The sequence below is a fragment of the Peromyscus californicus genome, unplaced genomic scaffold (assembly GCF_007827085.1).
Source record: "Peromyscus californicus insignis strain IS unplaced genomic scaffold, ASM782708v3 Scaffold_3__1_contigs__length_106647218, whole genome shotgun sequence".
Lineage (NCBI taxonomy): Eukaryota > Metazoa > Chordata > Mammalia > Rodentia > Cricetidae > Peromyscus > Peromyscus californicus.
The window spans coordinates 46,244,526-46,270,331 of record NW_026294551.1 but is presented as its reverse complement, the minus strand read 5'-3'; the positions used below and the strand labels follow the sequence as shown (position 1 = coordinate 46,270,331).

Genomic DNA, 25,806 nt, shown 5'->3' with positions numbered 1-25,806 from the left:
ATAGCCAGTCAGAAATCTGACTTTTTACAGATGAAAGATGTTTGACAGACTCAAATTTTAAAATCACACATCCTGAGAGCTTCATTTATCTCTTCTGAAAAAACAAAACAAAACAAAACAGTACCTTTTATCAGGAACCCAAGTAGTGTATCTATAACCACACAAGCAGCTTCATACTGACCAGCTATCCTTCACACAAATAAAATGGATTACACTCTCCAATCTGACTGAAGACCTTTTCCTGCCCTTTCATAGCATTTGAATGTAGAGACTCAAAGATTAAACCATCAATTCATTGTCAAAAAACTTTAGCTACCACTGTTCCCCTATTTACTTTCACAACAAAACCAATCAGTGAAACAGCCAAAAAATAGCTAATAAGAATTATTTAAAAGATTATTTATTTTACTTTATGTTTTGTTTGTTTGTTTGTTTTTTGGCCTATGTGAGTTTACATGCATCATGTGCATGTAGGAGCCAGAAGAGACCGAGAAGGAAGCATCAGATTTCCTGGACCTGGAGTTACAGGCAGTTGTGAGCATGGTCATGTAGTTGCTGAGAATCAAACCTGGGTCCTCTGCAAGAGCAGTAAGAGCTCATGGCCATCTCTCCAGCCCCAGATTCTTTGTCCTTAAAGACAGAGGTTTACTTTGTATACACAGGCCAAGCTAGCCTGGAACTTGTGACCTTTCTGCTGCATTCTCTTAAGTGCTGGGATTATAGACATGTACCATGCCTGGCTTTAATAAGGATTCTTATTAGATGTTTAACTAGATCTTAAGCTTTATTTCTTCTTCAAACATTCCCACATATATGCCTTGCAACATGACATAAAAATATCTAGTTCTTAGCCAGGCATGGTGGTACATGCCTGTAATTCCAGCACTTGGGAGGCTGAGACAAGAGGTAACAGGGTTGAGTCCAGCTTGGGCTACACAGTGATAAAAGAGCGTGGTGTGGAGATTGGGATCAGTTCTTTACTGTGTCACAGCTAAGCTAAGGTTGTGAACGTATCTCCTAGAATGTGCAACCACAAAAAAAGCTGTTTATTGCTAATATAAACCCTCCCCTACCAGGTACATTAAAAGAACAGTGGGCCAACAGAAGTCAAGGAAGAAAACTGCCTCTGTCTGCTTCATAGTTATATGCCTAGCACATGGCAAATTCTGACAAGTTACTGCTCTTTAAATATTTGTTGAATGAATGAGTAACAGGGCACCTCTACTACTGGATATTTCATATTCATCATTCTTAGGACAGTAGAGAAGTCCAGGGAAATGGTCAAAAACCCATCTCTACAACATTAGGATTCAGTTAAATTAATTCACTTGATAGTGTGTGATGATCCACAGACCTTCTGACTTTTTTTAACTAATTAATTAATTTACTTGTTTATTGAGACAAAGTTTCTCTGTGTAGGTAGCCTTGACTGCTCTGGAACTTGCTTTGTAGACCAGGATGATTTTGAACTCACAGATTCGTCTGCCTCTGCCTCTCAAGTGCTAGAATAAAAGGCATGCAACACCACCTCCCGGGGACCTTCTGATTTTCGACATACAGAAAAACAAAAACAAAACAAAACAAAAACCTCCAAGATTCCTAAAAGCTCTGGTGACTGCTAACTTTATTCATGTGACATGTGACATGCTTCCAATCTGGGCATCAAACAGAAGCCTTAGCACTTGAAGTCAGGCTTTATTTTCCAGTGCTGGGGATTACAGGCAAGGCCTCACACCCACCAGCTAAGTGCCCTGCCACAGAGCTCCAGCCTTAGTCTGTGTGCTCACAATCTTAGGCTCTCTAGCGAAAGCAGAATCAGTCCCAGTTTGTAGCTGAACTCAGAATGTTTTCAACACATTGTTTCTTTTAAAGGGAATCCAAGCAGAGACCACAGAAAAGGCATCCTGCAATAGTATTTCCTGACATACTTGAGTTTTAAAATTGTATACTAATTGGCAAAACCAAATGTGAGCTTTAAATCTGGTAAAAAGCTTTCTGTACAGAAAATTTACTCAGTGGGAAAAAAAAATCCTCACTCCCTCACTCTCCTTACTTAGTGAATGAAAGTGTGCAAAGCAATGCCTTGCACTGGAGTCCATGGGGCATGCTACTAACATTTTTAGGTCCCAAAGTCAACACATTGGCCTTGCTAACTTTGCAAGCCACATGTCCTTATGAAAAAGGAGGGGGCTGGAGAGATGGCTCAGAGGTTAAGAGCATTGACTGCTCTACTAGAGGTCCTGAGTTCAATTCCCAGCAACCACATGGTAGCTCACAACCATCTGTAATGAGATCTGGTGCCCTCTTCTGGCCTGCAGTCATACATGCTGTATACAAAATAAATAAATAAATAAATCTTTAAAAAAAAAAAAAAAAAAAAAAAAAAGAGCCGGGCGGTGGTGGCGCACGCCTTTAATCCCAGCACTCGGGAGGCAGAGCCAGGTGGATCTCTGTGAGGTCGAGGCCAGCCTGGGCTACCAAGTGAGTTCCAGGAAAGGCGCAAAGCTACACAGAGAAACCCTGTCTCGAAAAAAAAAAAAAAAAAAAGAAGAAGAATGTGGGTTCTGGAGAGAGAAGGTGTAAGTTCAGATTCAAGCTCAGTTTTGTTGTTTTAATTATTAGCTAAAAAAATCCATCCTCCACTACTCTTTGAAAAATACAGAAATAAGAGCCGATTAACAACGGACAACTCTGCTATCAATGCTATCATCGCATTAATGTGCATGTATATGATGGGCGTATACGTAAGTACAATCTGGGTGGAGATATTCACAGCAGCATTTTTACAAGGCTCGAAGAATGGAACTTGCAATACAGTGATTACTCTATGTTAGCTATTAAAATTATTAATTAGCAAAAATTAGAAACGTCCACCAAATAGCTAAATCCTAATGCAGTTAATATGTGAAGCAAATGAAGACAGCAGAGTTAAATGCATCAACAACTGAACCTCAAAGATAATGTTAAATAAAAAACCACACTGCAAAATAGCTTTTGTCAGATACTATGAATTGCCCAGGAATACTAAGATATGTAACAAAAATAGTAATATTTATATGCAAACAGGAAAGACAACATGGTATGCTATTAGGGGCTTCACTGGAATCTGCAATGATTATTTTTTAAAAAGAGACAGAAGCAAAAAAAGGTTCATTATGTTATTCCTTATATCTTTCTAAACATCTCAAACATTGCCTGATTTTTTTTTTGTGAAACAAGTGGATAACTTAATCACAAGACTAAAATATGAATAAATTTTTCTTGGGTTATAATATGCTAGTTTCTCAAAAAAGAAAAATAGATCAAACATTAAAACTAGCTTCCATGATCAACTGTGAGGGTCTTGCATTAGATTCATGCTAAAAGAATAAAACACCAGAAAGTTTGTATGTTTTGCATTTAGGTTAACTCCTCAGTTCCATTCAGAAATTACAAAACAAAAATCAGCCAGGTGGTTGGGGGCACACTCCTTTAATCTCAACACTGGGGAGGCATTGGCAGGAGGATCTGTGAGTTTGAGACCAGCTTGGTCTACAGAGTGAGTTCCAGAACAGTCAGAGCTATACAGAGAAACTATCTTGAAAAAAAAAAAAATCAAACAAACAAACAAATCATTGTGGGCAAATCAGACACTTCCGTGGACTGAGACTGAAACTTCTCTGGATTTGCTATGGAGCCCAGTTGAGTTTACAAAGCCTCCACGTGTTGGGATAACAGGTTCACAGGCCTGGCATCAAAAACATTATTGATATAAACTCATTTCTAAACTCTAGACGTTTCCTCCTGAGCTATTACAACCTTGGTCTAAAGCTCTCGAATGTTAGACTCAAGAATTACAATTTCGTAAGACACCCTCCACACATACACCACCCCCAGAAGACAGTGACAAAGAAATGAAAACATCAACAATTCACCAGCACACCAAGTCATAGAGTTCTACAGCTCGGTTTACTTTCACAAACATCATACAGTTAAGGTACACGAGAAGCTGGCAGTACCTATACCTATCGCGGCCTCCATCTCGAGCGTTGCTGTGACTGTAACTTGTGCACAGTTTACTGAAGGAAACTAGTTTCAGGTCAAGTTCATTTTCCAGCTGTCGAGCTTGTTTCCTGAGATCTTTAAGGAAACCACAAAAGCAAATCATTTTCCACCAAGAGACATTAAAATCACAAGACAATTTTAAGAAATCGTCAACTATCGTATATTGATCTCTGATCTAGTTCCCCAGAAATGGAAGACTTACCCAAGAAAGTAAATTAGCCATGTGTTTAAACTTCAGACAGGAGCGCTAAGAGAAGCAGCGGTAGGAGACACACAACCTGTCTGTCACTCTTCTTTGAGAGACAGCTTGACAACCAATGCCCTAACATTCCTGAGATTACTTTTACAGCAATAACCCAAAGTTGTAACTTGAAGGAAAACAAGAGAATATAAATCACAAAGATATGAAAATGGTTTATGACCATCACATCAATTTACCAGCTAACTTTACAAGAAGCCTGCATTCTTTTGGTCTTTTTTTTTTTTTTGGTTTTTCGAGACAGGGTTTCTCCGTGTAGTTTTGGTGCCTGTCCTGGAACTCTCTCTGTAGACCAGGCTGGCCTCGAACTCACAGAGATCCGCCTGCCTCTGCCTCCCGAGTGCTGGGATTAAAGGTGTGTGCCACCGCCCAGCTTGCCTGCATTCTTTTTGAAAGAAATTTCCTTTTATGTTTCAAAGCTTTGTTAGGATTTATTATACAGGTAAAATACCTTAGCATTTAAACACAAAGAAAAAGCAAATCAACAAAAATTAAAAATGCTTTTCAAAAACATTGGGGGAAAATAGAGGTTAAAAACAAACAATGCACTATGAACAAGGCGAAATACAAATCTAACAGGTTTATTTAAAAGCATATGTTTTAAAAGTAGAAGCAAACAGATAAAAAGGTGTAACAGCTTGGCTTCTAAAGGGCTGAATGAAAGAAGCCAGATATATAATATATATATATACATATATATATATATATATAAAATATATCTGTATTCTTATTCATGGTAGAGTTCGAATGAAAGGCTAAAATACAGGAAGGAATAATGTAAGAACGTCTTAGGAATACGAATGCTGTGAAAGGCAAGAAGCAGAATTATATGATGGAGTAAACCTACCCAGCGACCAAATCCCACTTCCAATGTCAGCTCCGCCACCTACTGTCTTTGAGATTTACTGATGATTCAGTTCATCTAAAAACTTCAGCCTTCAACTTAAAGAATCTAGCACAAGCTATATTGCCAATAATGGCTTGCTATAATTATTACAACATAGTGTTTCATAGCCTAATGACTATCAAAGATACCAGTAGCCATTTCTTCATAACTTAGAAGTAAATTTAACTACTACCGGTATTCCCAATGGGCATTTGAAATACATATTTTAAGCTCTAGGCATGTTTCTCTAACTATAGTCTTGTCCAATGGGAAATATCAAGTAAAAAGCACTTTGAAAATATGACAGATAGGAATTTAAAATTCAGTCCTTTATGTCAAGAGGTTGATGATAAGAATACCATACTTTCCAGGGGCTTCATCAGTCAGAAAGAGGAAATAGGTTTAAAAAAAAAAAAAAAAAGGAAAGCAGCAAACAGTTAAATAAAATGTGAGCCATTTCTGATCGTGTGGCTCATCGTGGTCTAGGAATGTTTTATATGACCTCACTTGATGGGACCAGATTTTCAGGAATTAAAGTTATTTTCAGTATTCTGTCACCCCATCCTCGATGAAGTCTCAATCTTAAATTGCCAATAGGGGTCCAGGAGGAGACGTTCCACGCCAACTTTCCCCAAGGCCGGGACTGACAAGTTCCTCTCACTCTTAGTTTTCTGGCAGTGCCCGCAACTCCAAGGCTCCGACTACTCGTCTTCCCGGGCTCAACACTCGTCTCCTCGCAAGAGTTCGTCCCCAAAGCCCCGTCCGCAGAGTCTCACCACCCCTCAGGTACGTCCACCTGGAGCCCCGGGCGCCTCTTCCTCCCCTTCCCCGCTCCCTGCACTCCGCCCAACCCCTTCCCAGATCCGGCTCACTCCGCCCCAGCCTCTTTCTCAAGTTCCCAGGCCGGGGGCTCCTCTCGGACGACCTCCTCCCGCAGTGTGGCCGCTCCGGAGGTCTGTCTCTTCCCTCTGCTGCCTTCCTCAAGACCCAGCCCCACTCAGTCCCCTGTGCACCTGGCAGGACCCACCCGGAGGCCTCGCCCTCACCTTCCCAGTAATTGCTGGTTCCCGCCGCCATCTTTGTTGCCCAACGTCAGTCGGGACAGGAGAGTAGAGGCGTGGCGGGCCAGAGAGTCACCTCCACGCCTTCTTCCACCCAGAGCGCCAGGGCTGATGGGATGTGCGAGTCTCCGTAGATAGCTCCACCTGGTGGACAGTTCGCTATTTTACAGCCTGAAGTGGCACGTTAGAAAACTTCGGTTTAGCTTATGACGCTGCCTGAATCTGTCTTTTTCACGGCCTCCATCTTCGATTCGTTCGTCTAGGCTTGTTCCTCTTTTTAGCAGGTGACTGAGAGGAGAGACACTCACAGTTCCCTCATGTCCCCTTAACTAGATGTTTGGGGACTTGGGGGGTGGGGTGTAGTTTAGTGTGTAAGATGCCTGCCTTAGATGTATGTAAAAGGCTCTGGGTTCGATCCCCAGCACTCCATAAACAGAACATGGGGTGGCACATGCCTTCAATGCTAGTACTCAGAAGGTGGGGATCAGAAATTTAAGGTCATCCTCAGCTACGTAGGAAGTTCGCAGCTAGGGATAAATGGAACCCTGTCTCAAGAAGAAAAAAAACGCATCTTCAGTCAGCATTTTCCTTTCTCGGAGCTAGAGGCTCTGCCTCATCCCACCTCTCCCCTTGTGCCCATCTTCCACTCCCCAGCATGTGAAGCTTTCTTCACTCCCTGTTTTCCTTATGTCTACAGCAGAGCCTCAGTCTTCTGTCTCCTTTCTAATCGGCAAGGGTGTGCTAACTGCTTCCTTCCCTTTCCTAATATGCCCACAACCCGAAGCTCACCGATTGAGTTAGATTGGCCGGCCGGCAAGCCCCACTTCTGCTCCCCCCGTGCCGGGATTAGAGACATGGGCAGCTGTACCTGGCTTTTCATGATTGTGCAAGGGATCTGAACTCACAACCTCGTGCTTGTATGCCAGGCACTTTACTGGTTGAGTATCATATGCATTATATTAATAAATTGTTATGTGTTGTTTAAGTTTATTGAGAAGCTGGCTGTGGACATAGGGTTGCACTCCCTGCCCCCACACATACACACACTTCATACCCAAGAATGTCTGTCTTAAAGTGTCTCATCAGATCCCCTGTCTGGGGATGGGCTGGCTGGCTGGTCCTTTGAGAAGGGAAAAGTAGAACAGCAAAATGGCCCAAAGAGTAAAAATACCATGTCCACGAGAACAGAAGAGAGTAAAGTGTTTGAGTCTAAACACTGTGTCCTTGATCACAGCTGGAAGGCCAATCATTCCCATTCACCTTCCCAATATAAAGATCTGCCTGTGGTGGGGACGGCTCATTGGCAGTGTCACCTAAGAGAAGACTTTCTTCCTGGAGCCCTTTTGTGGATCAGAGGCTCCAACTGACTGTTTCTGTTCTCCAGGCTTCCGCAGTTGCTTTCTGCTGGATGACGTAAGTGATCTCATGAACTACTTCCTCCTTCCTGTCGGCTGTTTCATTCTTTTACTTCCGCTTGCTGTATACCTAAAAAGCGCATTCATTTGAAAAGAGCGTGGCTATTGCAGATCATTCTTCAGACAGAACACTGAGCCCTCTCCCCCCTTCCCCCCCAGGGCTCATTTCTAAAACTCGATTCCCCACTGTTCTGGTTGGAGAATATCCATTCTTCTGTCTACGTGTGGATTGACAAACAAATGGGTCCTTCCTCTGCCCCCTCCATGTGGCTGCTGAACCCATTTGGTGAGTTTATTTCAATTATTGAGTTTTTCAGATCTGAAAACTTGCACTCACATCCTCATGTTCTTTTCCTTGTGAAAACAATTTCCTGCTGAGACTTTTAAACATCATTTGTTGCAAGTTTTTTTTATAGCTGAGGGTGATGGTGCACACCTTTAGTCCCAGCACTTGGGAGGCAAAAGCAAGTGGATCTCTGTGAGTTTGAGGATGGCCAGGCTTACATAGTGAGTTCCAGGACAGTCAGGGCTGAGTAGAAAGAGTCTATCTCAAAGAACAAAACAAACAAGCAAAATCAAAAAAGTTTGTTTATAAGTGCTCTCCAAATTGTTTTCATCATAGGTGTTTTTAATTCTTTTCGGATAATTCTGACATCTAGATGTTGGAGTCCATTGGTTGTGCTTTTTCATTAGTTTAAATTTCCTGGGGTTTTGGTGTACGAGCGATATATGTCTGTCTATGTATGTGTCTTGAATATTTTAGGGTGGGGAAAGATGCATCAGTTGGTAAAGCAAGCCCAAGGACATGAGTTTGAATCCCCTAGCATCCATACACCTATGTTAAAAATAAATAAGCCAGGAATAAAAGATTGAATTTGTAACTCTAGTGTGGGTGTTGGGGGTAGAGTGGGGAGATGGCCAGATCACAGGAGCTCATTGGCAGCCCCCAACCTTGTGGAACCTGTGACACTCCAGGTTCAGTGGGTAACCCTGTCTCAAAAATCAAGTGAAGAGTGATTGATGGAGACATCCAGCATCCATGTCAGGCCTCCACACGGACACAAATGCATGCATATCTGCGTGTATACACGCGCACACACACACACACACACACACACACACACACACACACACACACACGTGTATCTCTCACACAAAATAGAAAATTAAAGATTAAAAATGTATCGTGAATATTTTAGGTATTTTAAATTTCATGATTGGAATGTGAAATGTCCCCCCACAGAGTCATGTATTTGAACACTTGGTCTCCAGTGGGTGGTGCTATGTAGGTTGTGGAACCTTTAGGAGGTGGAGTCTTGCTGGAGGAGGTGGAGTCTTGCTGGAGGAGGTGGAGTCTTGCTGAAGGAGGTGAAGTCTTGCTGGAGGTGGTAGAGTCTTGCTGGAAGAGGTGGAGTCTTGCTGGAGGAGGTGAAGTCTTTCCAAGTAATAACATATTAGGAATAAATAGTTTTCTCTAAATGAGCCCGTGTTCCCTAGTTACTAGGCCTCTGAGTTTGTTCTCCCATGGTAGGTGGGAAGAGACCCACAGCAGCTGTGCACGAGCCTCAAGTCCAATATCACTTTGGACCTCAGCTGAAGACCAGCAAAAAACATCCATATGCAGACTAGAGATGGGGACATGAACCAGGAACTAGGGGAGATGGTTAAAGTGTTGCGCAAGTGTAAGGACCTGAGTTCAGATTCCCAGCACTGGCGTAAATGCCAGGCAAGTGTGGTTGCTTGCCTGTAATCCCAGCATTCGGGAGGCAGAGGCAGGAGATCCCTGAAGCAAGCTGGCTAGCTAGGCTAGCCAATCAGTGATCTTTGTTCAAGTGAGAGAATCAGGAGAGCAGTGAGGAAGACACTTGACAGGAACCTCTAGTGTGCACATGTACATACACATGTATGTATGCCTATACACATGTATATATACATGCACAGATACCACACAAACAGGCATGCAATAAAGAAGAATGAATCAAAATCCATGGTATTTTTTGGTGAGTTAGAGGATCTGCTCCTACAGATTTAATAATCTGTAATACTTGATAATCTTACTCTGTCATTCTGCAGATCTTAGTCTCGTATTTCCTCCTGTTAGTGGGAATGCTGAACTGAAGATTTCTTGAGGTGTTCCTGAAGGGAGCCCTGGTAGACAGCTTTTCTTAACTGCTCAAAAATGTGCCATGACTTCCCAACAGAGTGTCTTCTTGGAAGAGACAACAGGGTGTCGACATTGGGTTTCCTCCAGTTTCTGTCTATATTGAAAGGAAGGGTTTTCAAACACAGATTTACACATAGAAACCAGGTTGTATGGACACCATGTGTGACAAGAAAGCAATGCTCAGGTCAATCTCATTTATCTAGTAGAAGACATGGAAGCCTCTAAACCTATCCCTCCTTAGTCTATTTGAGAGTTCCTTTTCATGCTTCAGGGTGAGTATGTAAGCAGGCTTCCCATAGAGAGGTTCACAGGACCCAGTCATCTGAAAACACTCCATTAATTTGAAAATGAGAAGCAAAGAGCTATTCCCCCACCAGTACCTCCTTTATTAGACCCTCCTCCCCATTAACATGTAACATAAGCATTTATACTTTTCTAACGTAGAAACACCTCCACTGAATATGTAGCATCATTACATAGCAGTTGTTTAATACAGAACCAGTTACTCTAAGGGTGTGCAAGAGATTTAGAAAAATATCTCTAATCAAAGCTCCCAACACTAGACCATGCCAAACTCAGAATGTTTGCCCTAGAGAGCTCTTTACGTTTTTTTGGACGCACCAAATATCCACACCAGGCAGCTTGGCAGCACAGAGGTGTGCCAGCCCCAACAGGAGCTTCGTTGTCAGGAAACTCACACCTCGGGGGCGAGGAGAGGAGACACTGTGGCTGTGCCATTTAGGACCCAGGAAAGGCCTTACCTAGCTTGGAGGACCTGAGAGATGAACACTGGGCAGGGGGAATGAATGGGAAATGTCTTAGGGTTTCTATTGCTGTGAAGAGACAACCATGACCACAGCAACTCTTATGAAACATTTAATTGGGTGGCTTACAGTTCAGAAGTTTAATCCATTATCATCATAGTGGGACATGGTGACATGCAGGCAGACATGGTAATGGAGAAGGAGCTGAGACTTCTTCATCTTAATCTGCAAGCAACAGGAAGTGAACTCTGTCACTGGGCTTAGCTTGAGCATAGGAGACCTCAAAGTCCACCTCCACAGTGGCACACTTCCTCCAACAAGGCCGTATGTACTCCAACAAAGACACACCTCCTAATAGTCCCACTCCCTTTTGGGGGCCATTTTCTTTCAAACCACCAGAGGAAATGATGTGTTAAAGGTGGGAAACTGGATTCTCTTTCAGACTAGGAGGCAGGATCTCCAGGTAGTAGCTGAGGACGAAAGGCTAGACCACATGACAAACAAGGTTAATAGTGGGGAAAATCCATTGGCAAGAGCCCATAGGAAAAGAAGGCTCTGACCCAGGAATCTAGTTCTCCTATCAAAAGTGACCCTGTCCCATGCCAAGGCTAGTTTCCTAATCTATTGTGTAGGTAAGGTGTAGGAGTCAAAGGCTATACACTCATCATGTAATGGAATCTCTATCACATGAGACAAACAGCCATGAGTCTGCTCCCTGACTGATTGTGGCATCCCCTAATGCCTGGCTCGGCAGGTCTTCAACACTGTAACCCATGAAAGAGTCAAGGAAACTGGCACTAGTGCTGGGTGTGTTCTAAGCTGTCACTAAGATTGTTGGGGTCTCACCAGGGCATTGAAGTTCATGTTGGACAAACCTACAAATGCAGTATGAGTGCCAGAGGATAATCCGCAGTGTTCTATGAGTCTTTCCTGATTGAAGTTTTCAGGAACGTAGGACATGATATGATATGATAGCAAGGTGCAATAGTTTGGGGTATTCCTTGGCTTGGCAGAAGAATTACATCCCTAGTAGTAACTTTTGCCTCTTCCATGATGTACTTCTGGTTTTGGAACAGGTAGCCACATGGGTTCAGATCTCAGATAGATCAGATCTCAGATAGAATTTTTTCCTATAATGCTGGGCATTGGACCTAGGTCTTCCACATCTAGGCATGTGCTCTACCACTGAACTGTAGCTCCAGCCCTTGTGTGTGTGTATGTGTGTGTGTGTGTGTGTGTGTGTGTGTGTGTGTGTGTGTGTGTGTGTGTAGGCCAGAGGTTGAAGTCAGTGTTTTCTTCAGTTGTCTGCTTTATTTTTGGAGACAGGATCTCTCACTGAACTGATTTGGCTAGACTGGCTAGCCAGCAAACCGAAGGGATCTTCTTGTCTCTGCCCTACTGGCACTGGGAGTAGATGCAGCCTCAGCCAGATTTTTATGTGCGCGCTGGGGAATCAAACCAGGTCCTCATGCTTGCACTTTACTGAATGAGCCATCCCCACCTCCCCTTCCCTCACCAGCCCTTTTTAACTTCAAATTTTGAGACAAGAGTCTCACTAAATTGCCTGGTTGGCCTTGAACTTATTCTGTACCCTAAAAGCCTTGAACTCTTAATCCTCTAGAGTAGCCGGGGCTATAGGCCTATAGTCTGGCTGGCCCATAGGAGTTCTCAGGGTATCTAGATGCCTCTGTTCTTTGTTTACTGCTTGGGTACCACAGCTTGGCTATTCATCCTGCTCACATCCCATGACACTTAGGTTTCCCTGGCTTCAGACATTCAGGTAAGCAAAGTAGCTCTCTCCCCTGCTCCCCAGCACTCCTTACCCCATCCTCCCCTAACCCCTTTTGAGATGGATGGTTTCAGTTTGCAATTTAGGGAAGGATATTGGCACACAGGCAGACATGGTGCTAAAGGGGAGCTGAGAGTTCTACATCTTGATTCCCAGGCAGCAGGAGAAGACTGTGTGCCACACTAGGTGTAGCTTGAGCATATATGAGACCTCAAAGCCCGTCCCCACAGTGACACACTTCCTCCAACAAGGCCACACCTCCTAATAGTTCCACTCCCTATGGACCAAGCATTCCAACACATGAGTCTATGGGGACCATTCCAATTCAAATCACCACACCCACTGAGCCATTTCTCTGACCCAGAATTTACCACTGTCTCTTGCAGGCAGTTGGAGTAGGGACAGATCAGCTCAGTTCACTGTGGGTTAAACTGGTACCAGGTGTGGTTCTCTGTGGAAGTTGATTGCTTTAGGTTAGCCCTTACTTTTACTGTGAAGCTCTTCCTTTTCTAACAGAAAGCAGGTTTACCTGTGTCCACTGTGTGACATGCTGGACTATTGTCTGTAGCATGAATTCTAATTGGTCTTAATAATAAAAACCCAGAGTCAGATGTTGGAGTAAATGTTGAATGATCAGAAAAGCAATGATTACATTAACAATGTCTAGTCCATTAGCATTTGACAAATTCAGAGAAAATACTCCATTATCTATTATATCTTGGTGAGTCCAAAGTGTTGTACCTAATTTACTTTCGATCCTAACTTGCATTACCAACCCCAAACTAACTTTTTATGTTTCTTAACCTTATACACTTTACATTTCTTTAGTGAATTTCTTTTCTGGATATGTTCACAAGGAAAACTGTAACTATAAAGTCTTCAACTCTATCAGAGACCCAAGAAAGAAATAATACCTAAGTAAGCAGGAAATGCAAGCAAGTGACTTCTAAAAACTGTGAGAAATGAAAGAAACAGCTGGCTGCCTGGAGTCATCCAAGATTCCTCTGTAACACTAGGGTATCCATCTTTGGCCTACAGGTCTAGCATATCTGACAGACTTTCCTGTGAAGCAGGATTTTCTGAAGGGCTGTCCCACCTTGCCTTGGCAAAGTTTGGCAGCCACTTTCTTTGTGTTCTGCTTGTCCAATTTGGAAAGCATATTGTTAGCAGTTGAGGCAAGAGCACTTTATTGCCCAGTGGCTTACTTTTGCCACAAAGAAAGTAAAGTCCATATGGAGTTTCTTTGATGCCCATCATCTTCTCCGAAGTAGATTGGTGTTTTCATGTCTCATTGTCATAAAAAAAACTGTTATTAAATCATATTAAATGCCATATTCTGTAGATCTCTGAAGTGTTTGAAGACCACTTGCCTATCTAAAAATATATCTCTGTTTGACCTTGAAAACATACCTAACATGATTTTAATAGGTGGCTAACTACTAACCTGAATTTCTTTATTATCTTAAATAGTTTGTAATAATAACTTTCAAGGACTAGAAATTTACATTACATTGTTAAATGAGCTGTATAGGTACAACACCTTGAACAAGACTAGAAATGTATGTACAATATGTTCTAACAAAAATAACCTTAAATTTGTATCAATATATAAAAATCCATATCAATGTAAAATATTTAAGAATATTAGTTGCTTTTTTGTTTAAAAGTAGATTTAATACTCTACCCTTATCCTATCATATCTATATCCCCCATTTTTCTTTTTAAAACAAGAACTTTGAATCTAATCTCCTTTGTTCAACTTTTTTCCTGACCATTATCAATAACAACTTGTAACAAACCACCCTAAACGATGACAGATATCCATAACCCAATGAAAGACCAAAAACCAACCACTCTACCTCTTGGGAATGTGGGTGTCATGTTTTTTTGTTTTTTGTTTTTTTTTGGTTTTTTGAGACAGGGTTTCTCTGTGTAGCTTTGCGCCTTTCCTGGATCTCGCTCTGTAGACCAGGCTGGCCTCAAACTCACAAAGATCCGCCTCCCTCTGCCTCCCAAGTGCTGGGATTAAAGTGTGTGCTACCACCGCCAGGCGGGTGTCATGTTCTTAAATTTACTTCCTGCTGTCTCGGGGCAACAGCATCTTTAGGGGATCCTGAAAAGAAAAAATTGGGTTAATTATCAAATCCTGGGAGAGGTAGCTATACCATTTCTTTTTATCCAGTTTCTGCATATTGGGAAAATGCAAGGCTTGTCTCAAGTCCTGGCTAGAGTAGTCTGTGAGGCTGGATCATCACAGCTAGCCACGTCAAAATGTTCCTGAGCAGTTTGTAGTCCAAAGCTGATCTTTAGGTGGTATTTTTTCAACTTAGTGGTGCTATTGTATTCCTGGTGGAATCATCATTGTGGGGCCCCATCATCCTTTTGGAGACTTCAAAGATCACTGTTAGGCATGGTCGGGGTTCACTGCAGAAAATATAAACATTTTAAAAGTCATATGCATCAGATCTCAAAGAGGTCAGTATTTGCAAACCTGAAATCATATACAGGAAGCTAGATGAAGCCTTTTTCTAAAATTAGTTAGTACTCTATATGACCATTAATATCATGACAAAAAGTTTAAAACATATACATATTAATCTTATAAATATAAATCTTATAAATCGATATAATATTTATACTTTAAGAAAAGTTTTAAAGAGTCAAAATAAAACCAAGGGATTATGAGATTAGTAGCAATAGAATAGTCCCTTAATTTTGGTTCTTCTGTCCCATATCAGGTGGCTCTTCTTACATGAGACAGAGATTTTGGATTTTCCTTTAACAAGCATGCTTGGGTTTAGAGAAGGAGAGAGCCACACTCCAACTCCAAAGCCAGCTTTAATTTCCAATTGGACTGAGACTACAAAAAGACTTTTTTGCATTATATGTCTGTAGAGAACAGCACAAACAAACATTTAGGAAGATTTATGGAATTTTATCCTGTTGGAGATGTGATATACCAATAGGCCAATATACTCTTTTTCTTGGGACATTTTTTTTCTGAATGATTTGTCCTTTTTCTTCACATGTCTCATTTGTCCAGTGGTCTTCACATTCCTTAGCTGGATGCCTTCATTCTCCTGAAAAGACAAAAACAAAACCCTTCTCCAATTCTAATTTTGAGGAGGTTCCCTTTTGGCAAGTTATATCTGATCAAATGAAAAGTGTTTGTTAGTCGTAAAGTTAGTCTAGATTGAATGGCCACATTGTTTGATGAACTATCATCTCTTCTAATTAAGAGGTCTCTCTTGTTCATATTGAACCTTTATCAATTTTGATGGCATCCATAGCTTTTCTTCTCCTGTGGAAACAAAAGCAAAACCTCTTCTTCAACGTAACACATATCCTGGTTTCCATTCTGAGGTCAACACGTCTTTAAAGTATACAGCCTGATTTAATTCTGTAGTTTTTTTTTCTGTTTTCCAGTGGAAAATTCAAAGTTATTAAAGCATTATGCAATCTATTTCTGGGGGTCTTTATTACCCCTTTCTGTTTATTTAGCATATCCTTTAGAGTTCGATTTGATCTTTCTATAACTGCTTGCCCTGTAGGATTGTGTGGTATACCTGTAAATATGCTTTATATTGTAATAAGAAAAATATTTTTTATTTTACTAGTGACATATGTTGGAGCATTGTCAGTCTTAATTTGTACAGGTATTCCCATGATGGCCAAAGGTTCTAGCAAATGCATGATTACAGAATCGGCCTTTTCAGAACTCAAAACAGTTGCCCATTGAAATCCTGAATAGGTATCAATGGTGTGATGTACATATTTTAATTTTCCAAATTCTACAAAACAAAACACATCCATCTGCCATATTTCATTCCTTTGAGTACCCTTTGGGTTATTTCTTGCAGGTAGTGGAGTTTGGTTGTATAAAGAACAAGTAGGACATTTCCTTATTTCCTTGGCTTCTTGCCAAGTAATGAAAAAATCTTTTTTCAAACCTTTGCTAGTGACATGGTGTTTTTATGAAATTCTGAGGCCTCTAGCACATTTCCTATCAATAGTTGATCAATTTCTTCATTACTTTGTGCTAGAGGGCCTGGCAGACCCATATGGGATCAGATATGTGTTGTATATATGGGATGATTCTTATTCCTGATTATTTCTTGTAACTGAATAAATAATGAAGTTAATTCTGACTCATCAGGAATAAATTCAGCAGTTTCAATGTGTAAAACAACTCTTTCTGCACACTGAGAGTCAGTAACTATGTTAAGAGGTTCTGTAAAATCTATTAATACCATCAGAATAGCATATAATTCTGACTTTTGGACAGAAATATAAGGGCTTTGAGCCACTTTACTTAAATTTCCTGATTTATAACCTTCCTTTCCTGACTTGTTTGCATCAATATAAAATGTAGGGGCTCCAGAAATTGGAGTTCCCCATACAATATGAGGAAGAATCCAGTCCATTCTTTTATAAATTTAATTCTTTTGCTTTTGGGGTATTTGTTGTTAATATCTCCCAAAAAAATTTACTGCAAGCTCTTTGCCAGTGTTCATCTTCTGCCCATAATGAGTCAGTTTTATCATTAGTAAAAGTTACTGCAATTTCTGCTGGGTGTATTCCTGCTAATTGACAAAGTCTCAATTTTTCTTTTAGAATCAACTCAGAGACCTTTTCCACATAGGTTTTTAATTTTTTTTTTTACTCTGTTTATGTGGTAAAAAGATCCATTCTAAGATAATATCTTTCCTCTGCATTAATATTCCTGTAGGAGAATGTGTAAAGGGTAAAATAACTAGAATGCATTCAAGCTCTGAATCCAAACAATCCACATGTGCATCTTGTATTTTCTTTTCCACCAAAGCCACTTCTCTTCCAGCTTCAGCTGATAATTCTCTTGGACTATGTAAGTCCTTGTCACCATTTAAGGTTTTGAACAAATTACTCAGTTCATCATTTTTACCCCAGTAGTGGGCTGTAGATTAGAAATGTCTCCTGGCAATCTTTGAAAGTCATTAAGAGTCCACAATCATCTCTCCTAATTTTCACCTATGGGGTCTAATTTTTTGTAGACATATTTTATATCCTAAATAATCAATAGAATCTCCTCTTTGTATTTTTTCAGGAGCAATTTGTAATCCCCAACAAGGCAAAATTTTCTTTACTTTTCCAAACATTCTTTCTAAAGTATCTACATTTGAATCATCTAGTAAGATGTCATCCATGTAATGGTAACTATAGATTGAGGAAATTGCTTACATATCATTTCCAATGTCTGATGTACAAAATATTGGCACAGGGTGGGGCTATTTAACAGTCCCTGTGGGAGAATCTTCCATTGATATCTCTTAACAGGCTGAGAATTATTATAAGTAGGCACTGTGAAGGCAAATTTTTCTCTGTCTTTTTCTTGTAAGGATATTGAGATGAAACAGTCTTTTAAATCAATAACTAAAAGACCATCCTTTAGGTGACAGAGAAGGCAAAGGAATTCCAGACTGTAGAGAGCTCATTGGCTAAATCACCTTATGAACAGCTCTTATATCTATTACCATTCTCCATTTCCCATATTTCTTTTTAATAACAAATACAGGAGAATTCTTGAATATGCTGAGCATTTAGCTGCTCCTGTACCAGCTGTTCTAAAGCCTGTAATTTCTCTGATGTTAAAGGTCATTGCTCAACCCATACAGGTTTATCCATTAACCATTTTAAAGGTAGGACTGTTGGTGCCTTTGAAAGATTAGCAGCTGTGTGTCTTGTTCTTGTACAACCTGAATGATCAGTGACTATTCTTTATAATACCTTCTAATATTTTCCCCAGACACATACACTAATTTATGGTTTATTTCTGAGATTGGAGGAATGTTAATCTGAGTATTCCATTGCTGTAACAAATCATGTCCCCATAAATTCATTGCTATGTTAGCCACATATGACTTTAATTTTCCTCTCTGTCCTTCTAGCCCTATGCATTCAACCCATCTAATGCTCTGTTTTACCTGAGATAACATTCCAATTCCTAAAAGCTGAACATTTACCTCCTGAAGAGGCCAATTTGGATGCCTAGATTCTGGTGCAATTATTCTTCCATCTGTATCTGTGTCTATAAGACCTTCAATGACAATGTCATTTATTTGTATTTTAATTTTGGTCTTTGTTCATTTATAGAAGTTTGCCAAAATGTTCACGTTACAGTTTCTCCTGAAATTTTTGTTCTCTCTTCTATAGCTGTTCTATCATCCAGAGCTGTATGGTTTTTTACAATAGGCATTAGGTTCTTTAATTGCTTTGGGAAGGAGTTTCCTCCATGATGACAGGAAATGACTGAACTGAATTTGACATGGAGGCCTGTGAGAGGCCCCTAAAGGTGTTTCCCAATGGCAAAGGATTAATTTGATTGTCCCTTGTTAATCTATATTCATTAGTCCAGCGTCTGCCTCTGCCACACCTTCTGCATACTCCAGAAGGGAGGAGCATTCCGTTGGGATTATTCTTAGAAAAAACTTTGGTTTTAGGAATGCCCTGTTTAGAATCCCTTTGTAGGTGACCTTGTTTACTGCAATTGAAACATTTAACATTACTACTTTTGTTCAAACCTATGGAAATCACCTCTCCTACCCAAGCATCATTGTGGTTATGAGATTCAATATTGACTGTATCTTGGATCCATTCCTCTAAGGTGCTGATCTTGCATTTAGTGACCCAATTAACCTTTTGCATCATGCATTAGCAATTTCAAAAGCCAGAGATTCAATTATTATTTGTCTAGCTTCTGAATTTGGTATCATTCTATTTACTGCTGAAGTCAATCTTTGTAAGACATCAGTAAAAAATCAAATCTTTTGGGTCCTGTCTAACTTTAGTAAATGACTCAGTTTTCTTTATACTTCTTCAATTCTGTCCCAGGCATTCAAGGCTGCTATGTGGCATAAAGACAGGGTGTGGTCATCATATAGAGATTGTCTGTGTACATTAGCATAATCTCCCTCTTCAAGAAGTTGGTCTTGGGAGATTTCCATGCCTCTAACCCTACTTCATTGTTCAATGATATTAGCCTCATCGTTCTACCAGGTCCTCCATTGAAATTGAGGACCAGGCTCCAAGACTGCTGTAACCAAGTCTCTCCTGTCTTGAGGTATAATTCTGTTACAAGTTGTCCACGAGTTTAACATCTGCTTCACAAAAGGCGAATGCATGCCATATGAGACTATCACTTCCTCGAATCTCCTCAAATCTAACATTTGCACAGGAGTCCATTCAGCTCTTATGCAACCTTGGGAATATTTATCATTTGGCAATTCCTGTTACTGGATAAATTAAGGTTGTTTGTTTGAAAACCTTAGGCTGTTCCTCTCTAACCTTATAATGCTGAGATTGGTTCTCCTTTAAATTTCTCTGTCTGGGTCTGAATATCTCTATGATCTGTTTTAATAAGTTTTCCTAAAACTTTTATCTTGGCACTCATATTAACCAACTTTAATGATAAAACAAAAATGATCAAACAGATAACATTTATAATTGACATCATGTAAATCCCGTCTAAATTAATTATCCTCTCATTTAATTGCTCCATTTTCTAACTGTCCAGAGTATTATCATATAGAGACCTAACTCCCTCCATTGTAATAATGTTTCCCATTTTTTAATGTGGGAAAAGATTCCCTCTTTTAACTAATTGCCCACTTTAAGAATTCCCAGTTGTCTCACCAGATCTGCTAACATGATGATTCAGATGACAGTGAAGTGTGGGACTGACTGCTCTGCATAGAATAGAACCCTGAGCAGTTTTCAAGGCAGTTACCTAGTGTGGCAGCAGCCTGAGGAGGGGGTCCAGGGAAAACCCACAACCCACTGGGAGAGAAGCCAAAGAGTCTGCCATCTTCAAAAGGGAACATGTGAAAGCAGCTAACTCCTGTGGTTTTTGGAGTCCAAAAGCCTATGGTGTTTGCTGCAGAGAGGCCGCAACTGAAAAATCCCAACTCACTCAGAGGTTTGAGGAAAACCTTAGCTGGCGGGGTAGTGACTCTGGCCTCGTGCAGCTCCAGCCTGTCCTGGTGGCTGCAAAGCTACAGGCAAGAGGCTTTTTTGTGAATTCCTGCCCAAAAAATTGGACGCCAGATGTAGCACTAATTGGTCTTAATAATTAAAACCCAGAGTCAAATATCAGGGTAAATGCTGAAAGATCAGAGAAGTAAAGGAGCTAGCCACTAGAGAGTCTCTACCAAATCCTCTGACCGAAAAGGGTGAGCTCCTGCCTCCTTCCACCTTATATTCCTCTCTCTGCCCAGCCATATCACTTCCTGCCTCCAACTCCCTAGTGCTGGGATTAAACACATGTGCCTCTAAAGTACTGGGATCAAAGGCATGAGATCCCAAGTGCTGGGATCAAAGGCATGGGATCCCAAGTGCTGGGATCAAAGGTGTGTGCCACCACTGCCTGGCCTATAGATTAACTAGTGGCTAGCTCTTCATTCTGATCTCCAGGCAAGCTTTATTTGTTAGAGCACAAACAAAACTTCACATAACAATTGTCAATCAGTGACAAGGCCCAACCTATCGGGTGCTCTGCTCTTGCTTGACTTCTCTGCTGTTAGATAGCACTTTTTTTGGGGGGGGTTTCGAGACAGGGTTTCTCTGTGCAGCTTTGCGCCTTTCCTGGAACTCACTTGGTAGCCCAGGCTGGGCTCGAACTCACAGAGATCCGCCTGTCTCTGCCTCCCGAGTGCTGGGATTAAAGGTAGATAGCACTCTTTCTCCTAACTCCATGTAGGAAACAGCAAATGCCTGTGGCAAACATTTTATTATCCTGTTCACAACTCACTTTGCTTTAGGCTACTAAGCTCTTAGTAGTTCACCAATTCTTTAGTGTGTATTTATTTTTCCTATCCCAACTTTGTTTTTATTTTGACTCAGTGGGTCTCACTAAGTAGCCCTGGCTGTCCTGTACATAGGTCAAGCTGGCCTGGAACTCACAGAGGTATACCTGCCTGTTTCCCAACTACTAGGATGAAGTGTGTGTGATCATGCCCAGCCCAATTTTTGTAATTGCTCTTAATAAAGTCTGTTTCAACTCAATCTACCCAGAGTTACAAGTAGAACTAAATTGTATTATTTATAATTTGTAAATTATTTTGTATTTTCATATATAATCATATTATCTGCAATTAAAAGAACTGTATCCATTTTTTTCCAAAAAAGTTATTTTATATTTAAGAGTATTTTGCCTGCATGTATGTGCACTATGTGCATACTTGGTGTCCAAAGATAGGAGGGGGGTGTCAGATCCCTAGGAACTGGAGTTAGGGATGGTCAACCATCATGTGGGTACTACATACTGAACCTGGGTCCTCTCCAGTAACAACAAGTGCTCTTAACCACTGAGCCAACTCCCAGCCCCAGGTATCCATATCTTATTTTCATGCAGAGATTTCTTGTCACAGAGAAAGGTTCAGATACTTCAGTAGTGGTTTGGTTTTGGTGACAGGGTAGAAAGTGCTCCAACTCTGCAGTTTTCATCTGACAGGATTCTAAGGCATGCCTTTTGCTTTTCTTTCATCCCCAATTGTCAAAAGGGTGCTTCTCCTTTTGTGTTCTATGCTTCATTAGAAGCTACATCTCAAAGATGCCCTCAAGTCACACCTAGCCAATTCAGATCAGGCTTACTTTGAAGCCCCGACTCTCCAGTTTGTGATCTGCTCCACTTTGACCTGTTTTAGACCATATGGTGATTCTACATGGGCCCAGCAACCCAACATATGCTTTATAGAGTTGGCAGTGGTAAGAGGTTTCTGAACATGCCATCACTAAGAATTGATTCAAGGCCTGGAGAGATGGCTCAGTGATTAAGAGCACTGACTGTTCTTACAGAGTACCTGGGTTCAATTTCCAGCACCCACATGGCAGCTCACAACTGTCTGTAACTCCAGTTCCAGAGAATCTGACACACTCACACAGACATGTGTAGGCAAAACACAAATGCAAACAATATAAAAATCAATCAATAAAATGGTGTGGAATAATCATATAAAAAAAGAATTAATTCAAAATCAAATATATGCCGGGTGGTGGCGGCACGTGCCTGTAATCCCAGTACTTGGGAGGCAGAGGCAGGCAGATATCTGAGTTTGAGGCTAGCCTGGGCTACAGAGTGAGTTCCAGGACAGCAAGGGCTACACAGAAAAACCCTGTTCAAAACACACTCCACTAAAAAGTGCAGTGATTCCAAGGTGTCTGGAGCTGTGCTTGCCTTTGTCTTCTCACAGTACTTCTTGAGTTTTGGTGCGAGCACACGGCCCAGACTTTGCCCCTTGCATGACATCACACCACACAAAGGCAATGAAAGCTGCCTGAAGCACCCAGCTCAGATTCGAGACTATGTTATAAAGTTCAGTGGTAGCGCACGCCTTGAATCCCAGCATTTGGGAGGCAGAGGCAGGTGGATCTCTGTGAGTTCGAGGCCAGCCTGGGCTACAGAGTGAGTTCCAGGACAGGCTCCAAATCTACAAAGAGAAACCCCATCTAGAAAAGAAAAAAAAAAAATTGACGACACTGTGTCAGTATCACAGATTTAGGTAAAAATAGACAAGTGTATTTATCTCAATAGCATGTAAGTGTTTTCATCTTTAATGGTGAAGTTATGTGTACCAAAGAATTAAAATAAATTATTTATGATTGACTATCACTGGATGCTTGCTGTGTATATCTACTCTTTATTCTTATATGCCAGGATTGTATGACAATTCCTTGGGCTGCAAGTGGACACTGTCAACAGCTCTAGCAGACCCTTCAGACGGCACAGCCTTGGCTGTCTGGCAGTAATTCTATATCAACACTGGAGCGGCACATCCATTTGCTGGCATTCCTGTCTTCCTGGCAGTTCGCTTCCCAGCCTGGTGGTGCCACTGGGGGGGAAGGGTAGAGGAGTATTAGCAAGGACATGCTGTGATGTTTATTTTTCTCATCTTGTTCAATTTTGATTCTGACATTCTCTACTTTCATATTATATCAAGCATATGATTTCTATATACATTTTATTTTTCTTGGAGACAGGTTCTTGCTATGAGACAGGCTGGCCTCAAATTAGTGGTCTTCCTGCTTTCTTGTCTCAGATTACTGAGATTTCAGGTGTGTGCCCTCACACCTGCCCCTTTTCTGTTTTGCATTATTCTGAAATGAAATACTGGGAGACAGCCAGGCTGCTGACAGCGTTTCCAGCTATCTGCAAGTTCATCTTCATCCTTGAAGAATGTATTATATATTCTATGTTGGAATCACTCAGGCATCAGCCAGTACTTTGAAAGTAGACTTTCAGTCTATGTTAGTTTGTTGTTGGGAATGAGTTTTTCTTCCTTCCTTCCTTCCTTCCTTCCTTTCCTTCCTTCCTTCCTTCCTTCCTTCCCTCCCTCCCTCCCTCCCTCCCTTCCTTTCTTTCCTTCCTTCCTTTTCTTCCTCTTTATTTTTCTTCCTTCCTTCTTGTCTTTCCTTCTTTTTCTTTTCTCTCTCTCTCTCTCTCTCTCTCTCTCTCTCTCTCTCTCTCTCTCTCTCTCTGAGACAGGGTTTCTCTGTGTAGCCCTGACTGTCCTGGAACTCACTCATAGACTACACTGGCCTCGAACTCAAGAGATTTGCCTGTCTCTGCCTCCAGAGTGCTGGGATTAAAGGCATGCACCACCACCACCTAGTTCAAATTTCTTAAGACTCCTAAGAATGTCCACAAGTCTATCTTCTGGCCAAAACAACTCTCTAAATTTATTTTTCATATATTTTGTTTCCAGAAGTCTCTTATTTTATAGTTTCTTGTGATAGTCCCTGTTGACTGTCTTTTGTTTCTTGATTTACAGCATTTGATAATGCCAACACCCGAAACAAAGAGAAGCTTTTTTATTTGTTCCTCTGGTGGTGAAAAAGTTGTGAGGTCCCCTCTGCCTCTATGATGGAGACACCTTCCACAGAAACTGAGTTCTGTGTAGCTGGCCAGGCTCTAGGCATCCTCCTTCCTATGCCTGGCTCCTCCTCAAATGTACCACCATTCAAGTCCTGTTAAAGAGAAAACAGTACAGAGTCCTTCCCTGTATCCCCCTAACACCCACATCCTCCACATTAAAACTCGGCAGCCAATTCTGCATTCTCTTTGCAACCTCATATATACGAAACTCTCCTGAAGTTATTTTCCCAAAATCCAGCAATCCTCTAATGCTGTCATTACCATAACCTGCCCACACCTCACTCATTCCATACTGTCTTTAGGATTAATTCTAGGTTCCTTATGTCTTTTCAGATCCTAACCCAAAAGCCTGTTTGACGCTGAGCTCTTCCAGAAACACTATGATCATCACAAGTGACAGTGTGTACAGATGCTGGAGCCATGGGAAATCCTTGGAATTCTAACAGGTGGTGATGCTCAGGCTGAACCCTGAACCCTGGGCCTTCTACATGGTAGGCCACTGCTTTACCACTGAGCTACACCCCCAGCTCTAGCTCTAGCAGCCTAACCCTCCCTCACACCTCCTTCACTTTGGCTCAACCTCAATAACAATCCTAGAATATGAACAATGTTATCAACAGTGTGTTTATTCGCTTTTGTTTCTATATGTTCCACCTTAAATTTATACAACTATCAGTTTTCTTTTCCACTACAACTGTGACTTTATCTTGGTCTCTTCATACTCTTCTACTTGAATACATTATTTGTACTAAAGTTGAGGTATCCATTCTACGCCTACCCCCGCCTTTGGAGATAAGGGGTCTGACTATATAAACCAGGTTGGCCTTGAACTCATAGAGGTCAGCCTGCCTCTGCATCCTGAGTGCTGGGATTAAAGGCGTGCACTATGCCCAGCTATACTGACACTTTTAATTACTACGATGCCTTCAATCTATTCATGAAACCTGTGCCCTTTTGTCTTCAGTCTTCTTCCAGGAGAGACTCGAAACTGCACTAGACTCTTACACACTTCTCCATCACTCTATTCCACTGAAGCCAACCTGTCATTCTTGCTCATCTCATTCCCATTTGTTTACACAGTACCAGGGAATCAAATTCCGTTTGACCCTAGCCAAAAGTACTAAAGAAGTAGCATGCTTGCTTTAAACCTATTACTGGGTATTGCTGGTAGAAACTGTAATTTGAAATGTCATGCTTTATCAGATTCCATTGCTTTTTAAGTTTTAGGTCACTAATGGCATAGTTATTTAACATTTATAAGTAATAGAGAATCAGTAGTAGAGTTGGATTTTAAATGCAAGTGAGAATGGGACATGCTGACCTGCATGCTAGCTTTTATTCATAACTGAGAAGCATAGGAGCAGTGACTACTGTATTCACAATGCTGGTAACAGCTCCTAGACATCTGAAAACTGAACACAATTGGTAGATCGTGTTTATAAAACCAACCAAGACTTTTGGATTCAGGCATGAAAAAAATGGTCAAACTCAGGACAGGATTTCAAACAGTTAAACAAGC

At 41.1% G+C, this 25,806-nt stretch overlaps 1 protein-coding gene and 1 long non-coding RNA gene across 4 annotated transcripts in view; one reads left to right on the top strand and one right to left on the bottom strand.

The window, feature by feature from the left end:
• The window catches only part of Gosr1 (golgi SNAP receptor complex member 1), a 31,244-nt gene extending 24,918 nt beyond the window's left edge, over nt 1-6,326 (bottom strand). Inside the window, exons 1-2 of one of the 2 annotated variants that reach the window (XM_052755984.1) lie at nt 6,236-6,326; nt 3,999-4,119 (exon numbers count right to left, since the gene is read on the bottom strand). In XM_052755984.1, the coding sequence (XP_052611944.1) occupies nt 3,999-4,119; nt 6,236-6,266 (152 nt within the window). In that variant the 5' untranslated portion in view covers nt 6,267-6,326. The remainder of the gene's footprint in view (nt 1-3,998; nt 4,120-6,235) is intronic. The other variant, XM_052755985.1, reaches the window with a different exon arrangement.
• On the top strand, nt 4,126-24,900 carry LOC128121353 (uncharacterized). 2 transcript variants are annotated; one of them, XR_008222153.1, is made up of 4 exons: nt 4,126-5,975; nt 7,485-7,663; nt 7,825-7,951; nt 24,621-24,900. It is a non-coding gene; the product is annotated as an uncharacterized LOC128121353 (long non-coding RNA). The 2 variants fall into 2 exon arrangements; XR_008222152.1 differs by lacking the exon at nt 4,126-5,975 and adding an exon at nt 6,439-6,534.
• The last annotated feature ends 906 nt before the right edge of the window (nt 24,901-25,806 follow it).